The sequence below is a fragment of the Pecten maximus genome, chromosome 12, assembly GCF_902652985.1.
Source record: "Pecten maximus chromosome 12, xPecMax1.1, whole genome shotgun sequence".
Lineage (NCBI taxonomy): Eukaryota > Metazoa > Mollusca > Bivalvia > Pectinida > Pectinidae > Pecten > Pecten maximus.
In genome coordinates, this window is record NC_047026.1 from 17,687,171 (window position 1) to 17,712,626 (window position 25,456).

Consider the following 25,456-nt stretch of genomic DNA (forward strand, 5'->3'; position numbering starts at 1 on the left):
GCTTTTGTTTTGGATGAATATGGTAATTCTTCTAAAACTTGATGCATTTATTGAATAGAATCAACACAAAGAATCATTGATGTTGGTACAATAGGGCCGTCATATAGAAATAAAAAATACTACCAGCACAAAAACTGTACTTTATAATTATAGAATTTTGTTATTGTTACTTTGCAGTCTGAGAGAGGTTTTTTTCTTGGTACAAAACAAAGGAACAATGCATGTTTAGATTTAGTTCATTTTATATGGAATATATATAAAGCCCACAGATGTACAACCCAAATTTGTACACTATACATCTCATTCAATCTTTATTGAAGACAATTAATAGGCTTTTCTAAAAAAATCATAAGGTTATTGATTAAGATTTATCAATGATATTTGTGTAATTACCTGCTAGCCTGATGAAGCAATATCAAAATTTGTATTTGATAATATTGCAGCATGCGAACAGAGGTGAAACAATGCATAGATGAGAATATTGCTGAGTGTTCGAAAACAGAAGTATACCAGGTAACCCAGAAGTATTATGCTGCCCTCCAGATCATTGGAATGTTTTGTGATGAAGGAGGTGATGGTGATGGCTCCACAGAAGTAGTTGACCCGGAGGTCACAGATATCTATGGCTGCATTAGTAGTTTCCATATCAAAGTTGCAAAAGTATTGGAGCTAACCAGAACAGGTGGAACAACCTCAGGATCCACAGCAGGAAGTGGACAAACCTCAGGATCCACAGCAGGAAGTGGACAAACCTCAGGATCCACAGCAGGAAGTGGACAAACCTCAGGATCCTCAGCAGGAAGTGGACAAACCTCAGGATCCACAGCAGGAAGTGGACAAACCTCAGGATCCTCAGCAGGAAGTGGACAAACCTCAGGATCCACAGCAGGAAGTGGGCAAACCTCAGGATCCACAGCAGGAAGTGGACAAACCTCAGGATCCACAGCAGGAAGTGGACAAACCTCAGGATCCACAGCAGGAAGTGGGCAAACCTCAGGATCCACAGCAGGAAGTGGACAAACCTCAGGATCCACAGCAGGAAGTGGGCAAACCTCAGGATCCACAGCAGGAAGTGGACAAACCTCAGGATCCACAGCAGGAAGTCGGCAAACCTCAGGATCCACTGCAGGAAGTGGGCAAACCTCAGGATCCACTGCAGGAAGTGGGCAAACCTCAGGATCCACAGCAGGAAGTGGACAATCCTCAGGATCCACAGCAGGAAGTGGACAATCCTCAGGATCCATTGCAGGAAGTGGACAATCCTCAGGATCTACTGGTGGTGCAAGCCCAGGATCTGATAGCAAAGACTCTGGAGATAAGGACTGTAATGCAGAGGAAACTGAGCTAGAAGGTGTATGTGCAAATGTTAAAGCAGCATGGCGGTGTATTCAGAAAAACCTGCCTCGTCTTGCTTACCATGAACGTGTCATACTCAACCACACCTTGTATGCTGTGTACCAGGCAGTGGAATACACATGTAGACGTAAGTAACTGCTAATATAGGTCATGATTTTGTTTTGATTGGTATTATTTTATTCCATCTCATTAAACATTTCAAAACTTTGCACAACTTTCATCGATATTTATCTATAAATTAACGTGTCCTATCAGAGATTCGGGTACCCTATAGCGATCACTGTCTGTCCGTTCACAAATTTTATTTCTGGCAATACCTTTGGTATATATTAAACAATTTACATGAATCTTGGTCAAGATGGTTATTACAAAAAATTGTACACTCAGGTCAAAACTCAGCAGGTCAGAGGTCAAGGTCACTGGGCCAAAGGTCCAGGTCAAATTTTGTTGCTTTTCACTAATGAACATTTTGTTGTGACACCGTGATGCAATGCAATGGATATAAATGATGAGTCCACTGACTAAGATCAAGGTCAATAGGTCAAAGGCCAAGGTGACTTGGTCAAAGGACAAGGTAATATTTTGTAGCATTACATTTTCACTATTGCATACTGAAGCAGTGTTGTTTGATGAACATTTGTTGCAATTAAACAAGGAATGAAGCAAAGTTGGTCCGAGTTAATCAAAGGATAAGTCAACTGGTCAAATTATCGCTGATTTGTAGTTTGTTTGTTGGGTTTATTGCCCTGTGAATTACAGATTTTGTTATGTTAAGGCAGGGTCTCTTTGTAGTAGCTCATTGGTTTAAAGGTCATGGTCATTTGGGTCAAAAGGTCAAAGACAAAGTAAAGTAGATCACTGACTACGCACCTGGCTTTTGATGGGGGAGGTTTTGAAGTAAAACAAATCAAAGCTAACAAGTGAAGATTGCATCTTGGAATTACATTTCTGTTAGACCAGCAAATATGGAGGTGGCAGGAACCAAGAGTCACATCTTAGTATATGTAAAATGCATTATAATTTTGCTTCCTTGTGATTGTCTTTAAAGTCCAAATGGCAAATTACACAAATCTCAGCTATATGGGCAGATGTCTTCTTCATGATTAGAGGTGATTATACCGGTATATATTGCCACAAGATGGGTTCCTTGAATTACTGACCTGTAGGTGAGCTAGTTCCAATTTAGAAAAAATAAGATTCCATGATTTATGGAGGTATTTAAAATGATAAGAAGTTTGTATTTTCTATTAATAGTTAAAGTTGAATAATAATATATTCATTTTCCATGTGTAAAGATTCCTCATTGTATTTTTAGCCCAAGTTTGCCATGGCTGTACTGAACTTGATGATAATGACCTGTGCAACAAGCAGCACCCTGAAGAGTGTGGAAAAGGGGAGGTAATTCAAAACAAAAATTACTTTTAAAAAATCATTTGTGAACACCATTCTCAAAACAATACGAAACCAATTATTCTTAAGTACAAATATGCAATATATATTGTAGAAAAGGATAAGAATAATGTGTACTTTGATTAATTTTACTTCTGATGTTGGGTGACAACTTCCCATTCAAATTATGTACAGGAAAATTCAGACTGCAATTTCACCTTACTTTTGGGTCTGTTGTGACATCATAATCCATTAAGTTTCAAGAACGCACCATAACTTTTTATGTCCATGTCATTGATAAATCAGTGAAATTCATGGTAATAAACATCACAAAAAATACAATACATGGGTATAAGTAAATAATCACATACATCACTGTTTTCTTAGGTGTGTTAATAATCACATACATCACTGTTTTCTTAGGTGTGTTACACCAAAACCATGGATCGTAAACTGTACAAGGGATGTCAGTCCACAGGGAAATGTGACCACTCGTGTGCCTCAGACGAACACTGTGGTTACTGTTGTACGGGATATCTGTGTAACAAACCACCACACGTTGAAGGTAACATATCTCACTGTTTGCTGGAATTTTCAAAGCATCTGTTTTTTAAGTGACTTTAGATTTTCACTTGGTTTATTTCAAAGACAACTCAACCAAATCCCCTCAGATTACTCGATTCTTATTGGTAGCTGTATTATTTTATTGTATAAAAATCTATATGTGTATGCTATAGTACTAGAAGCATACTCAGTTCTTAACAGATCAAGGTTATGATATAGTGATATGTGGGTCAAAGTCAAATTGAGATGGTCAGGTCAAGGCTAAGGTCAAGGTCAAGGTTTTGTCCATTCTCCCTCTGTCCTGCTGTAGGTTACTTGTCCAGGCTCTATCTCCTACACTACAGAATTTTCACCGAAACTTTATATACTTTGGGCATATAGGTTCATGTACCGAACAAAAGTAGGTTACTTTGACCCAGATTTTTTACTTTTAACACTCTGTGGGAGACTTTTGTCAAGTTGTTTTGTTTCACCTTTATTGAAGCTGTACTTCTTAAACAGTAAACTGTTTGTATTGAAAAGTTTTGTGCGTTGGATACTCTATCAGCAGGTTGATTAAAATTTTATTTTTTAGATCCACTCATGTGTGATGTAAGCAGAGCAGTGTCGTGTGCCATGCAGGTTGTTTCGATAGTATCCAAAACAGACATAATTACTGAAAGGTAATGACTGTTATCAAGTTATACTTGTATGTACATCATAATTAGCTCAACTGGTCCAAAAGACCCCATTGGAAATAAGCCTTCAAGCCTTTTTATGTAATTCCTGGAGTAAAGGCCCTAAACGATTGTATTTATAGTTATGGTTTATTAGTCCCCTGCCGTTTGAAAAATGGGGGGGAATATAGGTTTACCCTCCGTCCGTCCGGCCGTCTGTCTGTCACGCAATAGTTGTCCGGACAACTCCTCCTAAAGTACTACTCCGATCTTAACGAAACTTGGTATACATGATCAGTATAACATGTTGTTGTGCATCCCACATTTGTTTTTTTTTCGAAAAACCATTTTTCAAAAAAAAAAAATGGGAAATGAATAGGTGCACTTCTAGCTCAGGCAGGGGACTTTGTATTGCTGTTGCAATACTATCCATCCTTGTTATCTCTACATGGGTGAATAAGCTGACACTTAAGACTAGCCCTTCACCTCTGGGTGGCAAGTTCGAAACCCACATGGCCATGGGTAAGTTGCCTGGTACTGACTGTAGGTTGGTGGATTTTCTCCGGGTACTCTGGCTTTCCTCCACCTACAAAACCTGGCACGTGCTTAATTACATGACTGATGATAGGACGTCAAAACAAAATTAACCAAATCAAAGAACTCATTAAACTTTTAATCAAACATCATTTGTTGTAGGGTACTGAGTGCCAGTTTGACCTGCATGGAAACTTACTCTCGTGACTGTTCCTCAGACAAACTCATTATCATCTACAAAGTTTCAATAATAATCCGTGAGATGCTGACAGTAAGTGGGTGTGCTGCTGAGTCATCTCTTTACCGACACTGTGGTACTATAGGAGTTCTTTCCCTTGGAAGAATATCGTCCAGTCCTTATGCTGCAGACAGGACAAAGTGCAGGTAAAGTCTAAATAATGTTTTCTTCAGAATTTTGTTATCTAATAACAAATACCTAGGTTGTCTTCAAAGTACCGTACAAGATTATCCAATAACAAATGTTTAGAATGTCTTCAAAGTACCCTACAAGATGAAAAGTTGGTAATCTTTTAGGAAAATCAAAAATATACTATTTTAGGAGTTGTGTATTGAAATATATTTTCCTCTCTAAATTTTTTGAAATATGCATATTTTAATGATTAAATTTCCAATGTTTAAATATATTTTCCTTTTTAAAATATTAAAATGCTATTGAAGACACTTTCATTTTACATTATGTACTGACTGTTTGTAAGGTTGTATTATAGAATCCCATAGCTAATACCTGTATGTACTGTTTTGATTGTAGCCTGCTGAATTCTACACAGACTTTGTTGGAAAATATTGAGAAATCTGAACAGTGTTTCAGTAATGAACTTGAGCCAGTTCTGAAATCAATGGATGATGTCAAAACCTCATTCATCGGCGACGCTTGTTCAGATGACTTTGTTCAGCCTAGGTGTCAAATTGATGCCATTTTCTCCTGTTTTGGCATTACAACAGACAACTTCACCAAGGACGGATTGTCTATGACAAATTTCACTACCTGTGTTAACAGGTAAGTCTGATGTTTAAACTTCCCACTAAAGGGTAAAGTTACAGTTGTCAGTTGAGAGAGAGTTCCCTAGTCTACAGCTGCCAGTTCTTATTTAAGAGTGTTCCCCTTCTTGTATTGTTGCTCACCAAATCTGCAGGGTTCAGTATATATAAAAAGCTGCTGAAAATATTTAGTACATGTATAACGTTTTGATGCCCCGAGCTGTAACTGATTGTTTGGCTGTTTACTGGGGTTATCCCCCCAGGAAAAGCCAGGGTCATCTTGAGGTGGGGTCTCCTTGTAGTAGTTGGTGACTGTTTACTGGGATTATCGCCCCAGGGAAAGCCAGGGTCATCTTGAGGTGGGGTCTCCTTGTAGTATACTGCATACCCAAGCCCTTAAAACGGCCATTAAAAACCCCATTAAAATTTCCCATCATAAAACCATCAATCATGCTATTAATTTTGTACCTTTAATTGCTATTAATTGAAAAATTTTAATACAAGTTTGATAGTCTTTAAATGTGACAGTTTTCAATTTTAATGATCATCAAAGGGTTGAAACAAATCAATTAGTTCATGGTACTTAATTAATACATTTTAATGGCTATTAACAAAACATTTATAATGATCATTATTTATTTTAATAATGGCTTTTAATTTAACATTAATGACTATTAAAGGTACAAAATTAATGGGTCTGAAAAAAAAACTATAAAATTTAAATGCATTTTAAGGATTTTAATGGTTTGACAAAAACATTAATAGTCATTAACTCTTATCACTACTGTCAAATTGCCCATTACAAACCCATTAAAGTTTTCACTAAGTAATTGCCATTACAATGTAATAGGGCCATCAATAATTAGTTTTCAATGTAATGGGCATCAAACCTTATGGTGTAATGGGCATTAAACATTTTGGTGTAATGTAATGGCCATTAGGTTTGGAGCAAAACCATTTTTGTAATGCCCATTAACGGTGTCATTACTTTCTGAAGTGTACTCTGTAATGGCCATTACATTTCATCAGAAAAGGTGTAATGGCCATTAAAGGTGTACAAAACTAAAAGACCATTACAAGAAAATACACTTTAATGGCCATAATTTTTACAAATATAATGACCATTACTTTTAAATTACAAAAACTGTTTAAAGATCAACACAATGGTAATGGCCATTACGTTTTTACAAACAAAAGTGTAATGGCCATTATATATATACAGGTATACAAAATTAATGGACCTACATGTGACCATTACATTAGACGCATTCAGAAAATTTAGAAAATGCATTTTACCACTTAATTTCATCAAAGTTCATCATGAACTGTATCACTATGCATCTTTGACAATATCATTGTACATGTAGTCCTTCCATTAAAAATTGCATTCAAAGTGATCCATCATTTGTTTCAAATTGATAACTGCTTCAAAAATGGATATTCACAGTACACAATCATGTGGACCCAAAATCCTTTTAATATTCTTCAGATACATGTAAGAGTGATTTATGTTCATTATTGCATTAATTCTCAATGTACATATGATGTGTGTTTGTACAATTTGGTTAAATAGGCAATACAATTTAAGAAATGCCAAAGCTGTTTGAATATAATGTACACTATGTAAATTTAGGTCACATGCATGGTGATTGGTTTTAAGTTAATTCTTACCTATAAACAGGTTGATATACTTCCAGAGTTGAATATTTCATTTCCTGGTAGTCTTGTATTAATCATGAACCAGGTATTAAAGATAAATACTTCCCTTCATTTGTAAAATAACATGTTGTTCATATGTGTGAGAAAAGCCTCATGGCTGCCATGTATTGGAACTCTCCTGCTTGAAGTTATTGGGCGGGAAAAATTTGGCGGGAAAATTTGGCGGGAAATTTGAAGTTTTTTTTATTGTGAAGGCGTTTAGAAAGCCTGTACAGTTTCCTTATTCTTCTTTAAGCCAACAACAAAATTGTAATATAGACATGGAATTCAACAATAACAATATAATGAAAAATAAGATACTGAAATAATACATTAATTTAAGGTCAACAATTCATGGTAGTATATTAAACATTGTCATATATATTACAATATGATGTGATGATATTTGTAATATTTGTAATGGCCATTACAAGAAAAAAAATGTTACTTATGAGGAATTGCACATCGGAATAACAAATGTAATGGCATTACATAAAGGTACCATTAAGTAATGGCTATTGCATTATGACCATAATTTGTTATGGTCATTAAATGGAAAATGTAATGGGCATTACATGAAGGTACCAATAAGTAATGGCCATTGCATTGTGATCATAATTTGTTATGACCATTAAATGGAAAATGTAATGGGCATTACAGGAAGTTACCAATAAGTAATTGCCATTACATTGTGATCATAATTTGTTGTGGCCATTAAATGGAAAATGTAATGGGCATTACATGAAGGTACCAATAAGTAATGGCCATTGCATTGTGATCATAATTTTTCATGGCCATTAAATGGAAAAATGTAATGGGCATTACATGAAGTTACCAATAAATAATTGCCATTACATTGTGATCATAATTTGTTGTGGCCATTAAATGGAAAATGTTATGGGAGTACAAAAAATCCACAGTTAGTAATGGCCATAACATTATGATGACTCCACTCTAATGGCCATTACAAACAGAATAAAGGCCATTAAGAAAAATACAAAACATGAAGTAATGGCCATTATTTTGTTAATGACCATTACAAAGAAAATATTAATAGGAAAGTAATTGAAATTTAGAAAAATAATGCCCATTACATTACTTAACTCCAGGTTTGTCCCAAAAATGGAAACGAGAAATAATGGCCAATTTTAATGGAATCAGTGTTTTTAATGGTTTTGTAATGGGTTTGTAATAGATTTGTAATGACTTTGCTGGGCAGTAGTGGTAGTTGGTGACTGTTGACTGTTTACTGTGATTGTCCCCTCAGGAAAAGTCCGGGTCATCTTGAGGTGGGGTCTCCTTGTAGTGGTTGGTGACTGTTTACTGGGGTTATCCCCCCAGGAAAAGCCAGGGTCATCTTGAGGTGGGGTCTCTATGTAGTAGTTGGTGACTACTTCAGCAATTTGGGTAAAGTGTTTTGTTTGAAGACACCACAATGACAGTACATAGTGACAGGTTTCTCAGTTTCCCAAAAAGACAAACTAATACAGCATCATAAAACAGGTTTGATTGAAGTTTATTATCTTAAGGTTCAGGATCTTAAGGTATTTTATCAACATTGGGAATTTCATGACCCTGGGGTCTCACATTTCTCATTGGAGAGGAGGTAAATTTTACTATCATAATGGTTTATATAGAGAAATCACAGTTTTGAGCACATCTTTTTGTTGATTTTCAGAAAAGTTAGAATTCTCAAAATAGTATGGCTATTTGATACCATGGATGCACATAGTTGCCCTAACATAACCCCAGGGGCTGATGGGTTGGCTCAAAAATGGTCAAATTGACCGAAATATATCAGAACTCAATTAAGTGTCTACAGGTCTCTTGTTGTATATGAAAACTGTTCACGGATAGATATTTTAGTTTAGAGGTTTCCATATGCATGAACCCCATACTTCAAGTGAAATCTGGTTTTACACATTCTGTATAGATGATTGTCATTGGTTTGTATATAGTATTGCCTGAAACAAATGGTGACATTGATATTTAAATCCAGTCCTGTCTGTCATTACAGCTCATTATTGGAGACAAACAATTGTCTTGTGGACAAGATGGCTGCCTGCTCAACTGTACAGAAGGCAACAGTCTCTGGATTGATCAATATGTATGTAAATTTGATAGAAAGCACCTGCTCTACTCTGGACGTGTCTTCATCGGTGGAATTAGTAAGGTTTGTAATTTTGAAAACTGAAATATCATATTTCATACTTGACTGCCATATTTTGCACAGTAAAAATGTTTTTTTTTTTATGAAAGTGTCAAACATGTTTAGTTTGGAAATTCATCACAATCTGAACATGTTAAGTTTGGAAAGTTCTCACAAACTGGACATGTTAAGTTTAGGACATGTTAAGTTTGGAAAGTTCTCACAAACTGGACATGTTAAGTTTGGAAAGTCCTCACAAACTGGACATGTTAAGTTTGGAAAGTTCTCACAAACTGGACATGTTAAGTTTGGAAAGTTCTCACAAACTGGACATGTTAAGTTTGGAAAGTCCTCACAAACTGGACATGTTAAGTTTGGAAAGTTCTCACAAACTGGACATGTTAAGTTTGGAAAGTCCTCACAAACTGGACATGTTAAGTTTGGAAAGTTCTCACAATCTGAACATGTTAAGTTTGGAAAGTTCTCACAATCTGAACATGTTAAGTTTGGAAAGTCCTCACAAACTGGACATGTTAAGTTTGGAAAGTCCTCACAAACTGGACATGTTAAGTTTGGAAAGTCCTCACAAACTGGACATGTTAAGTTTGGAAAGTTCTCACAAACTGGACATGTTAAGTTTGGAAAGTTCTCACAAACTGGACATGTTAAGTTTGGAAAGTCCTCACAAACTGGACATGTTAAGTTTGGAAAGTTCTCACAAACTGGACATGTTAAGTTTGGAAAGTTCTCACAATCTGAACATGTTAAGTTTGGAAAGTTCTCACAATCTGAACATGTTAAGTTTGGAAAGTCCTCACAAACTGGACATGTTAAGTTTGGAAAGTTCTCACAAACTGGACATGTTAAGTTTGGAAAGGTCTCACAAACTGGACATGTTAAGTTTGCTACATAAATTTTCATTTTTTTGCTTGAACATCTCATTACAACTTCATGTACAGTAATCTCCTCAGTTTCAAGGCTACTGGTATAAAACACATAATATAAAGGAAGATTGTAGACTGCATTTTTTTTTTTAAATCTTGGTGTTTTTCAAATTAACTGACATTACTAAATAAACTGAACTAGTTAGTTAAGGCTCCACACTGGAGACTGGATACATCAGATAACAAAATCTGGTGTCAAACATACAACATTATTAGAACAAGGTAAGCCTGAAATATGATAAGTAATAAGCAATATTAAAAAAATCTTTAAAAAAGGCCTATTACTGAAAAGTCTTGAAAAATGTCGGATATTATTGAATAAACATACTATATCATTTGATGATTTATTTTCCAGAAAACCTGTGACCTTTGACAGCGACCTTGAGCTCTGTATCTCTGATTTCTCAGTTTCTGTAATGGGAGGTGTTAACAGAGACAATGCTGACGTTTGTGATGCCTACCTCAACACAATGTCATGTGTTGGGGACCTGGAGTTATCTCCCTTCCAAAAGGCTTTAGGGCGAAGCTTTGTAACCCTCACCAGCAAAAGCTATGATGCTGCCTATAACTGCAATGGCCAGAAAGGTAGATATCATGATGTAAAAAAGATACACCACACATTGTATAAGACATGAAAATTAACATGGATTATTTCATCTGTGGTGCCCATGTTAGTAATTTCATCATATCATACATAGGGTGAGTTCACCATAATCTAGACAGGCCAGTAGTGACCGGAAAACTTGTGATCCAATAGGAAATGGTGTAGATATTTATAATGATATCTCTACTCACCAGTCCAGAAATTTGATTTCCAGTACGGGAAATGTTTGAGGAAATTAACAGACCTTTATCTGAAGCATTCCTCCAGTAATCCAGAGGTTAAGTCTATAGTGTTAAATTCAGACATGCAGTTGCATGCATGATTGCACATTTGTTCTCTCACACACAGTTTGTCATTGAGATCTATATTGTCGGGTGCGGTAGGCATGACTTATGTGTGTGACCATGACTCACCTGTGTGACCTTGTGTGATGACTCACTTTTATGACCTTGTGTAATGACTCCCCATAGTGACCTTGTGTCATGACTCACCTTTGTGACCTTGTGTCATGATTCACCTTTGTGACCTTGGGTTTTGTCTGACCTTTGTGGCCTTGTGTCATGACTCACCTTTGTGACCTTGTTAGGTCATCTGACCCAAAGGGTCAGGATGACCTATAGTCATCGTGCTTCGTCCGTCGTCGTCCGCCGTCCGCCGTGCGCCGTGCGCCGTCCGTAAACTTTTTCTTTCAAAACGCTACTCCTCAACGCTTGGGTGGATTACTTCCAAATTTGGTTTGAAGCATCATTGGGGGAGGGCAATCATATTTTATATAAATGAGGCTGGTCTGACCCCTGGGGCCAGAAGGGCGGGGCGCCGAAAAGGGAACTTAGGTGAATATTGCTATAAAATCCTACTCCTCCTTTACCCTTGGGTGGATTACAACTAAATTTGGTTGGAAACATCATTGGGGGAGGGCGGTCATATTTTATATAAATGAAGTTGGTGTGACCCCTGGGGCCTGAGGGGCGGGGCCCCAAAAGGGGAACTTTGATGAAATTTTGCTATAAAATCCTACTCCTCCTTAACCCTTTGGTGGATTTCAACCAGATATTGTGTGAAACATCATTTGGGGAGGGTGATCATATTTTATATAAATGAGGCTGGTGTGACCCCTAGGGCCTGAGGGGCGGGGCCCCAAATGGGGAACTTTGATGAAATTTTGCTATAAAATCCTACTCCTCCTTAACCCTTTAGTGGATTTCAACCAGATATGTTGTGAAACATCATTTGGGGAGGGCGGTCATATTTTATATAAATGAGGCTAGTGTGACCCCTGGGGCCTGAGGGGCGGGGCCCCAAATGGGGAACTTTGATGAAATTTTGCTATAAAATCCTACTCCTCCTTAACCCTTTGGTGGATTTCAACCAGATATTGTGTGAAACATCATTGGGGGAGGGTGGTCATATTTTATATAAATGAGGCTAGTGTGGCCCCTGAGGCCTGAGGGGCGGGGCCCCAAAAGGGGAACTTTTATGAAATTTTGCTATAAAATCCTACTCCTCCTTAACCCTTTGGTGGATTTCAACCAGATATTGTGTGAAACATCATTGGGGGAGGGTGGTCATATTTTATTAGGTCATCTGACCCAAAGGGTCAGGATGACCTATAGTCATCGTGCTTCGTCCGTTGCCGTCCGCCGTGCGCCGTCCGCCGTCCGCCGTGCGCCGTGCGCCGTCCGTAAACTTTTTCTTTCAAAACGCTACTCCTCCTTAACGCTTGGGTGGATTACTTCCAAATTTGGTTTGAAGCATCATTGGGGGAGGGCAATCATATTTTATATAAATGAGGCTGGTCTGACCCCTGGGGCCAGAAGGGCGGGGCCCCAAAAAGGGAACTTAGGTGAATATTGCTATAAAATCCTACTCCTCCTTTACCCTTGGGTGGATTACAACTAAATTTGGTGTGAAACATCATTGGGGGAGGGCGGTCATATTTTATATAAATGAAGTTGGTGTGACCCCTGGGGCCTGAGGGGCGGGGCCCCAAAAGGGGAACTTTGATGAAATTTTGCTATAAAATCCTACTCCTCCTTAACCCTTTAGTGGATTTCAACCAGATATGTTGTGAAACATCATTTGGGGAGGGCGGTCATATTTTATATAAATGAGGCTGGTGTGACCACTAGGGCCTGAGGGGCGGGGCCCCAAATGGGGAACTTTGATGAAATTTTGCTATAAAATCCTACTCCTCCTTAACCCTTTAGTGGATTTCAACCAGATATGTTGTGAAACATCATTTAGGGAGGGCGGTCATATTTTATATAAATGAGGCTAGTGTGACCCCTGGGGCCTGAGGGGTGGGGCCCCAAAAGGGGAACTTTGATGAAATTTTGCTATAAAATCCTACTCCTCCTTAACCCTTTAGTAGATTTCAACCAGATATGTTGTGAAACATCATTGGGGGAGGGTGGTCATATTTTATATAAATGAGGCTAGTGTGAGCCCTGGGGCCAGAGTGACTGGCCCAAAAAAGGGAACTTTGATGAAATTTTGCTATAAAATCCTACTCGTCCTTAACCCTTTGGTGGATTTCAACCAGATATTGTGTGAAACATCATTGGTGGAGGGTGGTCATATTTTATATAAATGAGGCTGGTGTGGCCCCTGGGGCCAGAGGGGCAGGGCCCCAAAAGGGGAACTTTGATGAAATTTTGCTATAAAATCCTACTCCTCCTAACACCCATAGTGAATTATTACCAAATTTGGTGTGAAACATCATTGGAGGAGGGTGGTCATATTTTATATAAATGAGGCTGGTTTGACCCCTAGGGCCAGAGGGGTGGGGCCCCAAAAGGGGAACTTTGGTGAATTTTTGCTATAAATCCTACTTCTCTCTAACCCTTGGGTGGATTAATACGAAATATGGTGTGAAACATCCTTTGGGAAGGGTGGTCATATTTTATATAAACGAGGCTAGTGTGACCGATGGGGCCTGAGGGGCAGGGCCCCAAAAGGGGAACTTTGGTGAATATTTGCTGTTAAATCCTAATCCTCCCTAACCTTTTGGTGGATTACAACCAAATTTGATGTGAAACATAAGGTGACGGCAATCATATTTTTTAATGAGACAGGTTTGACCCCTGGGGAAAAAAAGATGGGGCAAAAGGAGCGCTTAGGTTAAACATTTCTTAAAAATGCAATTCCTCCTTAATGCCTGAATTGATTACAACCATATTTAGTATGAAACATCATTGGGGAAAGGCAATCCTAATTGATATAAATGAGTCTTGTCTGACCCATTGGGACAGAGGGGCATGCCCCAAAAATGGGAACTTCGCTAAAATTTTGCTTTATGATGCTGCTCTTCCTGGACAAGCTAAATGGATAAAAACCAAATTTGATCTAAAACATAACTGGCTGCGATAAATAATTTATGGTAATAATGCTGGATTGGGGTGTGTGTCCCTGCTGTAAGTGTAAGTGTTTGTCAGATGACCGTTAAGGCCCATGGGCCTCTTGTGTTATGTCTGACCTTTGTGACCTTGTGTCATGACTCACCTTTGTGACCTTGTGTCATGACCCACCTTTGTGACCTTGTGTCATGACTCACTACTCACTTTTACGACATTGTGTCATGACTCACCTTTGTGACCTTGTGTCATTTCTCACCTTTGTGACCTTGTGTCATTTCTCACCTTTGTGACCTAGTGTCAGTGGACATTTTATAAAGGTGTTTTATGCATCAGGTATATGATTATAATCAAGTATATTGAATTTCTCTCAGCAACGTTGTAATCTTATAAGCTGTCCCAGTCCGACCACACAATCTTTACAGTACAAAATGGATGTTACTCTTGTGCGTCAGATAGATATAAGTAGATGCTGATTGAATTGTACTAGATATATTAAAGATATTAATTAGCACATACCTTTCAATATAATTTGTGAGTTAGTTACAACAGTGCCAAAAATGGATTTAACTGAATCATCATTATATCAAGACTGTATTATTTGAAAACAAAAAACAAAAAAAAACAATAAATATTATCTGGGTAGTTATAAACATACCTTCAAATATTGTAAGGAAATGACAATGGATTTAACTGAATCATCATTATATCAAGACTGTATTATTTGAAAACAAAAAACAAAAAAAAACAATAAATATTATCTGGGTAGTTATAAACATACCTTCAAATATTGTAAGGAAATGACTGGACAGAATGGAGTTCAATTACAAGTGATCACAAAAATTATAAAAACAGCTAGACTATAGCTATCTTCTAATCCTTATTTAAAAATGGACAAGTCTTTTAATTGATTAATTAAATAACATTACTTTGGCCCCAATAATGTTGTTGTTCCTGTGGCTCCAGGGTCATTGACGTTCTTGAGCCATTTCTGTGGCCCTAGTTTCATTGATCTTTCTGGCCCAAGTTTCATTAACGTCCTGTGGCCCTAGTTTCATTGACATTCCTGGCCCCAGTTTCATTGCTGTTCCTTTCCCCAGTTTCATTGACATTCCTGTGGCACCAGTTTCATTGCTGTTCCTTTCCTCAGTTTCATTGACATTCCTGGCCCCAGTTTGATTGCTGTTCCTTTCCCAAGTTTCATTGACATTCCTGTGGCACCAGTTTCATTGCTGTTCCTGGCCCCAGTTTCATTGACATTCCTGTGGCACCAGTTTCATTGCTGTTCCTGGCCCCAGTTTCATTGACATTCCTGTGGCACCAGTTTCATTGCTGTTCCTGGCCCCAGTTTCATTGACATTCCTGGCCCCAGTTTCATTGCTGTTCCTTTCCCCAGTTTCATTGACATTCCTGTGGCCCTAGTTTCATTGACATTCCTTTCCCCAGTTTCATTGACATTCCTGTGGCCCCAGTTTCATTGACATTCCTGGCCCCAGTTTCATTGACATTCCTGTGGCCCCTGTGTCATTGACATTCCTGTGGCCCCAGTTTCATTGCTGTTCCTGGCCCCAATTTCATGGATGTTCCTGGCCCTAGTTTCATTGACATTCCTGCCCCCAGTTTCTTTGACTTTCCTGTGGCACCAGTTTCATTGCTGTTCCTTTCCCCAGTTTCATTGACGTTCCTGGCCCCAATTTCATGGATGTTCCTGGCCCCAGTTTCATTGACATTCCTGTGGCCCCAGTTTCATTGACATTCCTGTGGCACCAGTTTCATTGACATTCCTGGCCCCAGTTTCATTGACATTCCTGTGGCACCAGTTTCATTGCTGTTCCTGGCCCCAGTTTCATTGACATTCCTGGCCCCAGTTTCATTGCTGTTCCTTTCCCCAGTTTCATTGACATTCCTGTGGCCCCTAGTTTCATTGACATTCCTTTCCCCAGTTTCATTGACATTCCTGTGGCCCCAGTTTCATTGACATTCCTGTGGCCCCAGTTTCATTGACATTCCTGTGGCCCCAGTTTCATTGACATTCCTGTGGCCCCAGTTTCATTGATGTTCCTGGCCCCAATTTCATGGATGTTCCTGGCCCCAGTTTCATTGACATTCCTGTGGCCCCAGTTTCTTTGACTTTCCTGTGGCCCCAGTTTCTTTGACTTTCCTGGCCCCAATTTCATGGATGTTCCTGGCTCCAATTTCATGGATGATCCTGGCCCCAGTTTCATTGACATTCCTGTGGCCCCAGTTTCATTGACATTCCTGTGGCCCTAGTTTCATTGACATTCCTGTGGCCCTAGTTTCATTGACATTCCTGTGGCCCTAGTTTCATTGACTTTCCTGTGGCCCTAGTTTCATTGACATTCCTGGCCCCAATTTCATGGATGTTCCTGGCTCCAATTTCATGGATGATCCTGGCCCCAGTTTCATTGACATTCCTGGCCCCAGTTTCATTGACATTCCTGGCCCCAGTTTCATTGACATTCCTGTGGCCCTAGTTTCATTGACATTCCTGTGGCACCAGTTTCATTGCTGTTCCTTTCCCCAGTTTCATTGACGTTCCTGGCCCCAATTTCATGGATGTTCCTGGCCCTAGTTTCATTGACATTCCTGGCCCCAGTTTCATTGACATTCCTGGCCCCAGTTTCATTGACGTTCCTGTGGCCCCAGTTTCATTGACATTCCTGGCCCCAGTTTCATTGACATTCCTGTGGCCCCAGTTTCATTGACATCCCTTGCCCCAGTTTCATTCACATTCCTGGCCCCAGTTTCATTCACATTCCTGTGGCCCCAGTTTCATTGACATTCCTGTGGCCCCAGTTTCATTGACATTCCTGGCCCCAGTTTCATTGACGCTCCTGTGGCATCAGTTTCATTGACATTCCTGTGGCACCAGTTTCATTGCTGTTCCTGGCCCCAATTTCATGAATGTTCCTGGCCCTAGTTTCATTGACATTTCTGTGCCCCCAGTTTCTTTGACTTTCCTGTGGTGCCAGATTTATTGACATTCCTGGCCCTAGTTTCATTGATGTTCCTGTGGCACCAGTTTCATTGCTGTTCCTTTCCCCAGTTTCATTGACGTTCCTGGCCCCAATTTCATGGATGTTCCTGGCCCCAATATCATGGATGATCCTGGCCCTAGTTTCATTGACATTCCTGGCCCCAGTTTCATTGACATTCCTGTGCCCCCAGTTTCATTGACATTCCTGTGGCCCTAGTTTCATTGACATTCCTGTGGCCCTAGTTTCATTGACATTCCTGTGGCACCAGTTTCATTGCTGTTCCTTTCCCCAGTTTCAATGACATTACTTTGGCCCCAGTTTCATTGACATTACTGTGGCCCCAGTTTCATTGACATTCCTTGCCCCAGTTTCATTGACTTTCCTGTGGTGCCAGTTTCATTGACATTCCTGTGGCCCCAGTTTCATTGACATTCCTGTGGCCCCAGTTTTATTGACATTCCTGTGGTGCCAGTTTCATTGACATTCCTGTGGCCCTAGTTTCATTGACATTCCTGGCCCCAGTTTCATTGACATTCCTGTGGCAGTTAATATAACATATATTTAACTTGTATGACAAAATATTTTGATATTCTGTCATACTCGTGAAATATATATTACATGAAACGGGAAATTATTCAATATCCTCTGTATATTTGTTACAATACAGGTGAAAAACTTACCATCTGTGAGGGATCTACCACTACTATCAAATGTCCTGCTGGAGAAGTTATCGACATCCTTGAGGCATTTTATGGCAGAGAAAATGACCTCACATGTTCGGGACCAGGCAAGCCAATCAGAACCACTGCTTGCTCCTCCCCTGTGGCCCTTGAAAGATACGAAGAAATCTGTGACGATAAAAACAGCTGTACTGTGACAGCTAGTAACTCTGTGACAGGGGATCCATGTGGAGGCACTTATAAATATGCACAAATCACATACACCTGTGTTGCAGACAATGCGGGTGAGTGTCATTGTCGTATTATATTCATTAGGATCATATACAATGTATGATAGTAATCACCCTGTCTGTCAGTCTGTCTGTCCGTCTGTTTGTGTTAGACCAGCAAATATGGATGAGGAAGGAAACCATATAGTAATGTTTAATGAATGTTTTGCTTCCTTGTGACTGTTTTTTATATCCCCTCACTTCAGTAAGTCTATTTCTTGAAAATGAAGTACTGGAAGGATATTTTTACACTTGATGAGTAGATTATTTCCCCTTGGTCCTAGGACTGGGACGATACACCGATGCATGGGTGAATCGCGGTACACTTTAACATGATACAAGTATCGATCCAAAGAAGTAAATTACGATACGGTATCGATCCGCTATATTTTTGTGAAAAACAAAAAGCATTGCTTCATATTATCATTTGAAATCCATTAAACAAAGCTTTTAAAGTAAAATAATTGTAAACAAACACCGAAAGATCGAAAATTCTGAAAGTGAAAGTACTTGCGAGTCTCATTTCCGGGAATGGGGCACTATGTTAGAAAGCGTTTGATTGGTCGTTTCACGATGACTGTTTCATGGTTAACCAATCAAATAGTAGATTACAAAATTATTACTAGACTAAATGTGTTTATAAATGGACGACTGGGATGAGTTAGTTACGCCGCAAGGCACAAAATCGTCCATGTGAAAGACGTTCGGTCAGCCTGTTTATAAAAACAAAGATGGCAGTGGCATCAGGAAGACTGACAAAACAAAAACCATATGCAAGGTAACTTATCCTGACACTGTAGACAGGCTTATTTTCCTAAAAAAGAAACTGGAAGTGTTTAATTTGAATCTGTGACAATATAGAGCTCCATGTATTACATCATGTATTACATATTAGTTAATGTTTTATTCTTCAAGTCCAGATATGTTGAAATTTTCTTTTATTCTACTAGTCAAGATGCAATGCATTTTTATGTTTCCTCAGTTCACTAGTCAATTCATGCAATTGAGCCTATGGCAAGAGGTTGAAAGTACTGTTTAAAATGGTTTTGTTACTTGTCGAACTTTGTGTTTAACAAATAAATAAAATTTGAAAAAAAATCACACATTGAAGTTGTTCATTGCTTTGACAATACCATAAATAAAGTATCGTGATACGTATCGGATCGTAGGTGAGGTATCGTGATACGTATCGGATCGTGCAATCACTGTATCGTCCCAGCCCTACTTGGTCCATAATTGTGCCATTTGGTTGGAGTCATGTCAGGAAAACAAAATTGCCTTCAGGTGTCCATCTTCGATTTTAACAAATTGGAAATTTGTTTTTCATATATAGTTTTCCATTGTTATCAAATTATTAAGAGGAAGAGAGAAAAGAAGGAAAAAGTAGAAAAAAAGATCAGATCATAGGACAATGGCGGGTGCCAAAATCCCTCTCAGATCTCCTGTGTGACCTATACCCTACGTACATTGATAGATTCAGCCATTATCATGTTTAATCTGTGTGTTTGGTTTGTGTTTCATATGATCACAACACAGATGAAATTATAATCTGTGAGGATGATACTGATACCTTTGACTGCCCTGCTGGAGAAGTTGTCCTCATCCAGGAGGCGTTTTATGGTAGAGATGATGATGTGACATGTTCAGGTCCAGACAAACCTATCCTTACCACCACTTGCTCCTCTCCTGTGTCCCTAGAGAGATACAAGGCGATCTGTGATGATAAAAACAGCTGTACTGTTACAGCTAGTAACTCTGTCACAGGGGATCCATGTGAAGGCACTTATAAATATGCACGAATCGCCTACAGTTGTGTCAGTCCAGGTGAGTGGTCACGTTAACTTTCATAGATGTCCTGGTTATATCAATCTTCCATCTATCCTTCTATAATGTAAAAAATAAAATTTGTTGCCATTTCAATATTTCCCAAAAATATTTGATTATTTATATGGCACCAAGATAACATGTATTATAAAAACTGGTCAAGTTACCCATAGTTGAACCTGATCACTAATCTGTATCTAAACATGAAGGCCATTTATAGATAACCATAACATACCTACAAACACCACCCTTATATTTTTTAATGAAACACGATTTGTTTTGATTTAAAACCAATCTCAATATAAAAGGTCTTCAGCTTTTAAAGTCATCTTTCTCTGTTGCCTTTTGGCTTTTGATAGGTTTGAATATAATTTGTATTTAATATTTTTATTACAGAAACTCTTATGCAAATCTATATGTAAACAAGGTCATCATACCCTATTTATTGTAGGAAAACTAGGTGATGTGATTTGTCTATTGGCTTCTTTTCTTTGTCATTGTCATAATCATGCTTCATTGTATTGGGAATATTGTTTTATATGATCATGAAAATATGTTTTTGGTAACATTTTATTATAAACATTCTTTCAACTTTCAATGCAATAGGCACAAATGACTCAGTGGAAGTCTTGGACTGTGACCTTGACCTCACTTATGGATACTTAGCTCACCACACCATACAGCTTTACACCAGCCGTCTATTCACCCAGTCATCTGCATATGACACCTGTAGGTAGGTTGATCGTCTCATGGTTGTCACACCTGTGTATATGACACCTGTAGGTAGGTTGATTGTCTCATGGTTGTCACACCTGTGTATATGACACCTGTAGGTAGGTTGATCGTCTCATGGTTGTCACACCTGTGTATATGACACCTGTAGGTAGGTTGATCGTCTCATGGTTGTCACACCTGTGTATATGACACCTGTAGGTAGGCTGATCGTCTCATGGTTGTCACACCTGTGTATATGACACCTGTAGGTAGGTTGATTGTCTTATGATTGTCACACCTGTAGGTAGGTTGATTGTCTTATGGTTGTCACACCTGTAGCTATATATATATAGGTAGGTTGATTGTCTTATGGTTGTCACACCTGTGTATATGATACTTGTAAGCCTGAGGTAAGACATATGACACCTGAAGGGAGTTTTGTGGGACGACGGACCGTTGTCCGTCAACATTTCCCTTTGAATTACTTTTTCTCAATTACCAAAAGAACTAGGTTCAAGATTTTGTGCCAGTAGCATGCTGGAATAAAGAGCTAGCAAGTTTGTTTAAAGGAATCACCTTCACCTTCTTTCAGGATTACAAGGGGTCAAATGTGTTGAAATCATAAGACAACTTCTTCTCAATAATCAAGAGGCCTAGGGTCAAGATATTGCGCCAGTAGCATGCTGGAATGATTTTGGGCTACCAAGTTCTTTCATGGGTGTCCAATGTGTGAAATTCATTAAACAACATCTTCTCAATAACCAAGAGGACTTAATGTCATCATATTCATGGATATAATGAACCCTTAGTTTACTGGGATGAAGGCTCACCAAGTTTTAGTTTGTCCGATGGCCCAGTGAGCTTAATTGTGCCACTTTGCCAAGTCCATGATCCGTCTGTTGTCAATTGTCTGTCATCCATCCGGTTTTTACAGGAAGTTGAAAGACTATCATTCTCCCTGCTCATTCCCTGCAAAGTCAAGCTTGTTCAAATAAACAACCTTCACCTTCTTTCAAGGTCACAATGGTCAAATGTGTTAAAATTTTGAAGCTTCTTATTAACCAAGGTCCCCAGTGTTGTTATATTGGGCCAGTAGCATGCAGGTTTATCAATTCACCTTGACCTACTATCAAGGTCACATTGGTCCAATTGGTGTAAAATTCTGAAGAAAGAGCTACAAAGTTTGTACAAGTGAATAAACTTAGCTTACTTTGGACTGATCAAATTGCATAAGTAACATATGGGTATTGCAGGTCATTTGGGCCTCTTTATTTGCAATTTTCTGAATAAGCAAGAGAGCTATAAGGCCATGATATTCAAAGAGGAACATGTTGGGATAAAGGGCTACTGAATTTGTTTAGATGAATAATTCAATGAAGAGGAAATCAGTCCAGCAAATGCATATTAAATCATTTATATAGACCAACCTTGAAGTTGCCTTTAGTTTGTATCTGGTAATTTAAGCGATACAATCCAATTATGTCTTGTTAGCTCACCTGCCTGAAGAGTAAGTGAGCATATGCTGTGGTGCAGCATCCATCATCTGGTAGTTCAGCATCAACTTTAAACAAGTTCTTCTCAATAACCAAGAGGCCCAGAGAGTTGATATTGGGTCTGTAGCATGCTTGGGTAAAGGGCTACTAAGTTTGTTTAAAAGAATTACCTTGACCTACATTCATGGTAACAGGGGTAATATACTAAAATCTTTTGAATGACTTCTTCTGAATAATCCAGAGGCCCAGGGATTTGATATTTGGTCTGTAGCATGCTGGAATGAAGGGCAACTATGCTTGTTCAAATGAATGACCTTGACTTGCATTCAAGGTCATGGCTGTCAAATGTGTTAAAATCTTTAAGCAATGATTTCTCAATAGCCAGGAGACTCCGGGACCTTATGTTGGGCCAAAAGTATGCTGAAATGAATGATTACAATTTACATGAATAATTAACCTAGCCTTCTTTGTACTCTGATATTTGAATAAAGTTGTAATCAGCTAAGTATCTGCATAAATGACCTAGATAAACTTTAAAGTCTAGAAGCTCTAGAAGCTCTTGAAGAATGTGAGCTCCATAGGCCCATTTTGCCTCTTGTTCAGTTTTCCACCTTGGGTATATTTTGTGAAATGAAAAATGGCAGCTTTAAGTTTCTAAACAATTTATTTGAAACTAATGAGATTTGGCCAACATTTAATCTATTCATCTTTTTTATGTTAGATAATACCTTCAGTGAAATGATTTGATATCTGTTGCTGGAGTTATTCCCCTTGTGTACACTGGCAGAAAATGTTTTGAGATATGAGAACTTATTTTTTTATTTGGGTTTCTGCTAGGAAAGCGGCAATGATAAAGTCATCGGTCCAGACAACCATGAGCAGCTGTAAGTCCCATTCCACCCTGAAGACGTTGCTGGAGCTGTTTGATATTGCTGTGACCCAGGTGTGTGTGGGAGATATACCAAGTGAGGATGATGAGGCAATTCCTGAACAATGTAGCATTGCCATGGCTGAGGAATGCTTCCGCCCAATCATACCTTACTTCAGCGCCATGGTGAATGATACCGAGGGCCTTTGTTGGTATGCTACTCTATTCTGATGATTTTAGAAATATCATAGGATATTAGTATGTCTTGTCCTTATATTGTTTTGTTTAAATGCACAAAATCTACAATATTCCCTCACAAAGACATTTCTATTTTAATTGATGTAAAATTATGTAATGTTTGATGAAAAACTGCATGAAACATTCTTTTTACCTTTAATCTGATAATTTAATTGTTAATGTATTTTTTAAGTATGTGAGACAAGTATCAGACATATAGGTCTTTTCCATGGATAGGGGTATCTCAACCGTTGTTTATGAGTTTGGCTGGCCAGCTCTCAGCAGTTTAAGCCTCTTGCTGACCAGCCAAACTCTTACTTGAGAGTTGAGATATCACTGTCCATGGAACAGACTTATGTAAGCTTTTTTCACTCTCATACAATGAACAGGTGCATCAACATACTTGACATAGCCTCTTTCAAGGTCACAGGGGTCAAATGTTTAAAAGTATTTTCAACAACTTCTCCATAACAATGAGGCCCAAGGTCATGAAACTGGGATAGTGGCATGCTTTAATAGCAGACTGAAAAGAGTGTTCAGTTGAATGACCTTGATGTGCCTTCAAGGTCACACTGGTAAAATGAGTTAAAATTCTTGTTTCTATAAAAACAAAACATCAACTATCACTTTATCTTGCAACACTCAGATGACCGTTAAGGCCCATGGGCCTCTTGTTAACAATGTAAGATTTCCTCATCTCACCTTTGCATTATTTTGCATTGAATCAGATGTAATATCAATATAAGGGAAAAGTAATTATTCACACCATGTGGATTAAAGTTTATATTAAGTTCACACACCTGTCCAGGTAAAAGAAAATTTATATGTCCTTAGTTTGGTACTTTGCAGATATATGGTAACAATTAATGACTTATTTATTGTATGAAGGGGAGCTTCGTTTATATATCATATGATTATAGTGTATGTATTTGATTGAAGTACAGGGTTAATGTGTATGTATTAAATTTGATTGAAGTACAGAGTTAAAGTGTATGTATTTGATTGAAGTACAGGGTTAAAGTGTATGTATTTGATTGAAGTACGGAGTTCCTTTGGTAAAATCTTTTCTGTGTCCACTACAGGGAACTAGAGTCACTACGTCAGTGTGTACGGCGCTACCAACCCAATTGTCCAGATGCTGATTTTAAATCTGTGACAGATAGTATGGCTATTGTCATGGAAACCTTCGGAGACAGATGTGCATCCCCTGATGCACCCTCTGGTACTTGCAATATACCATTTGGATTGAAATGTGTTGATGACCTTAAGGAAAGTTCAACAGGATGTAGGTAAGATTTTGAACATCCTTACTAAGCCGATTTCTGTGGAGCATGATGGAGGACACTTAGAGATCACTTTGTTGTCATGCGTCGGCGTTGTCCACGCTTTAGTTTTCCAGACGTTTTTCCTTACCTTTTACAAGTCAGTTTACAACTTAGAATGTGGCTTTAGCATAATGAGTCAAAAGTTGGAGTATGAACCCCTTGTCAATGTTCTGATGTTTTCTGGAGTTAAATTATGGCCCTATGCACCTAGGAAATTCTCATAATTACCTGTTTCTGGACTTTTTTAAACATATTGTTTGCCATATTTTATGTCACCTGAGACAAAGGTTAGACCTATTGCAAATCCTCTGTCTGGCGTCATCCAGTGTCGCTCATGCATCATAAACAATTAACATTTTTGACTTCTTCTCAATAACCAAGAAGTCCAGTGTCATCATTTTTGCCCAGTAGCATGCTGGTATGAATGTCTACCAAATATGTTCAAATGAATTACTTTGATGTGTTTTCAAGTCACAGAGGTCAAATGTGTTGAAATCTTTAAACAACTTCTCAATAACCAAGAGGCCCTCATGATATCGGGACAGCGGCATGATTTGATAACATACTGAAAAGTTTGTTCATTTCTATAACCTTGACCTACCTTCAAGGTCACACTGGTCAGATGTGTTAAAATTCTTAATTTAAAAGCAAAAACAACAATTAGTATGTATTTCATAACTCAGGTGACAGTTTGCATTTCATAACTTTCACAATCATAAATATGATTTGAAACATTACTGGCTGTGAACAGACAATTTATGGTAAGGATGCTGGTTTGAGTCCTTTGGATTGAGGGTGTGT

At 38.5% G+C, this 25,456-nt stretch overlaps 1 protein-coding gene across 1 annotated transcript in view; it reads left to right on the forward strand.

The window, feature by feature from the left end:
* Positions 1–25,456, forward strand: part of LOC117338893 — a 38,764-nt gene that overhangs the window by 4,141 nt on the left and 9,167 nt on the right. The window contains exons 6-18 of the mRNA XM_033900257.1: positions 444–1,483; positions 2,672–2,754; positions 3,169–3,310; positions 3,884–3,971; positions 4,662–4,883; positions 5,269–5,517; positions 9,214–9,369; positions 10,645–10,874; positions 17,913–18,209; positions 19,731–20,018; positions 20,625–20,751; positions 23,063–23,305; positions 24,413–24,619. Of these exons, the coding sequence (XP_033756148.1) occupies positions 444–1,483; positions 2,672–2,754; positions 3,169–3,310; positions 3,884–3,971; positions 4,662–4,883; positions 5,269–5,517; positions 9,214–9,369; positions 10,645–10,874; positions 17,913–18,209; positions 19,731–20,018; positions 20,625–20,751; positions 23,063–23,305; positions 24,413–24,619 (3,372 nt within the window). The remainder of the gene's footprint in view (positions 1–443; positions 1,484–2,671; positions 2,755–3,168; positions 3,311–3,883; positions 3,972–4,661; positions 4,884–5,268; positions 5,518–9,213; positions 9,370–10,644; positions 10,875–17,912; positions 18,210–19,730; positions 20,019–20,624; positions 20,752–23,062; positions 23,306–24,412; positions 24,620–25,456) is intronic.